The following is a 403-nucleotide window of genomic DNA, read 5'->3' as shown; positions in this document are numbered from 1 at the left end:
TGTGATTTTTAGAATGTTAGAAGTATAGTTTTACTCTTTCTGCTTAAATAAACTTAATTTTGATTAATTTAGTACCTTTAATTAGGTTGCGGCTATAACCGTCATGGCGCCAGCGGACTCTATACACTAAGTGATAGGACGATGGCGGCTATAACAGCAAAAATTTAAAAACGTAAATGACAGGTTTAATGGTTCAAACAAGCAATTTTTGTATGCAACAAAGTATTTTTGGGAGTTTTACACGAAATGTTAGTTCTTAATCAAACAAAAATAAATAAATGACAAAAAAATTTATTATAATTTTATAATTATTATACATTATTTTCGGTATGCCATGTTTCAAAGCATGGTGCAGGACACAGTGCAGGTTTTGACATGCAATTCTTGCAGCAATATGATGTTT

At 30.5% G+C, this 403-nt stretch overlaps 1 protein-coding gene across 1 annotated transcript in view; it reads right to left on the bottom strand.

The window, feature by feature from the left end:
- The window catches only part of LOC109537875 (piggyBac transposable element-derived protein 4-like), a gene marked incomplete in the record, with an annotated part of 2,032 nt that continues 1,629 nt past the window's right edge, over positions 1–403 (bottom strand). The window contains 1 exon segment of the mRNA XM_048662189.1: positions 1–403. Within this exon segment, the coding sequence (XP_048518146.1) occupies positions 312–403 (92 nt within the window).

Source organism: Dendroctonus ponderosae, unplaced genomic scaffold (assembly GCF_020466585.1).
Source record: "Dendroctonus ponderosae isolate FM_Combo_2020 unplaced genomic scaffold, Dpon_F_20191213v2 Dpon_F_20191213_10, whole genome shotgun sequence".
Lineage (NCBI taxonomy): Eukaryota > Metazoa > Arthropoda > Insecta > Coleoptera > Curculionidae > Dendroctonus > Dendroctonus ponderosae.
The sequence above is the reverse complement of the archived record's forward strand: the minus strand, read 5'-3'. Positions and strand labels throughout refer to the sequence as shown.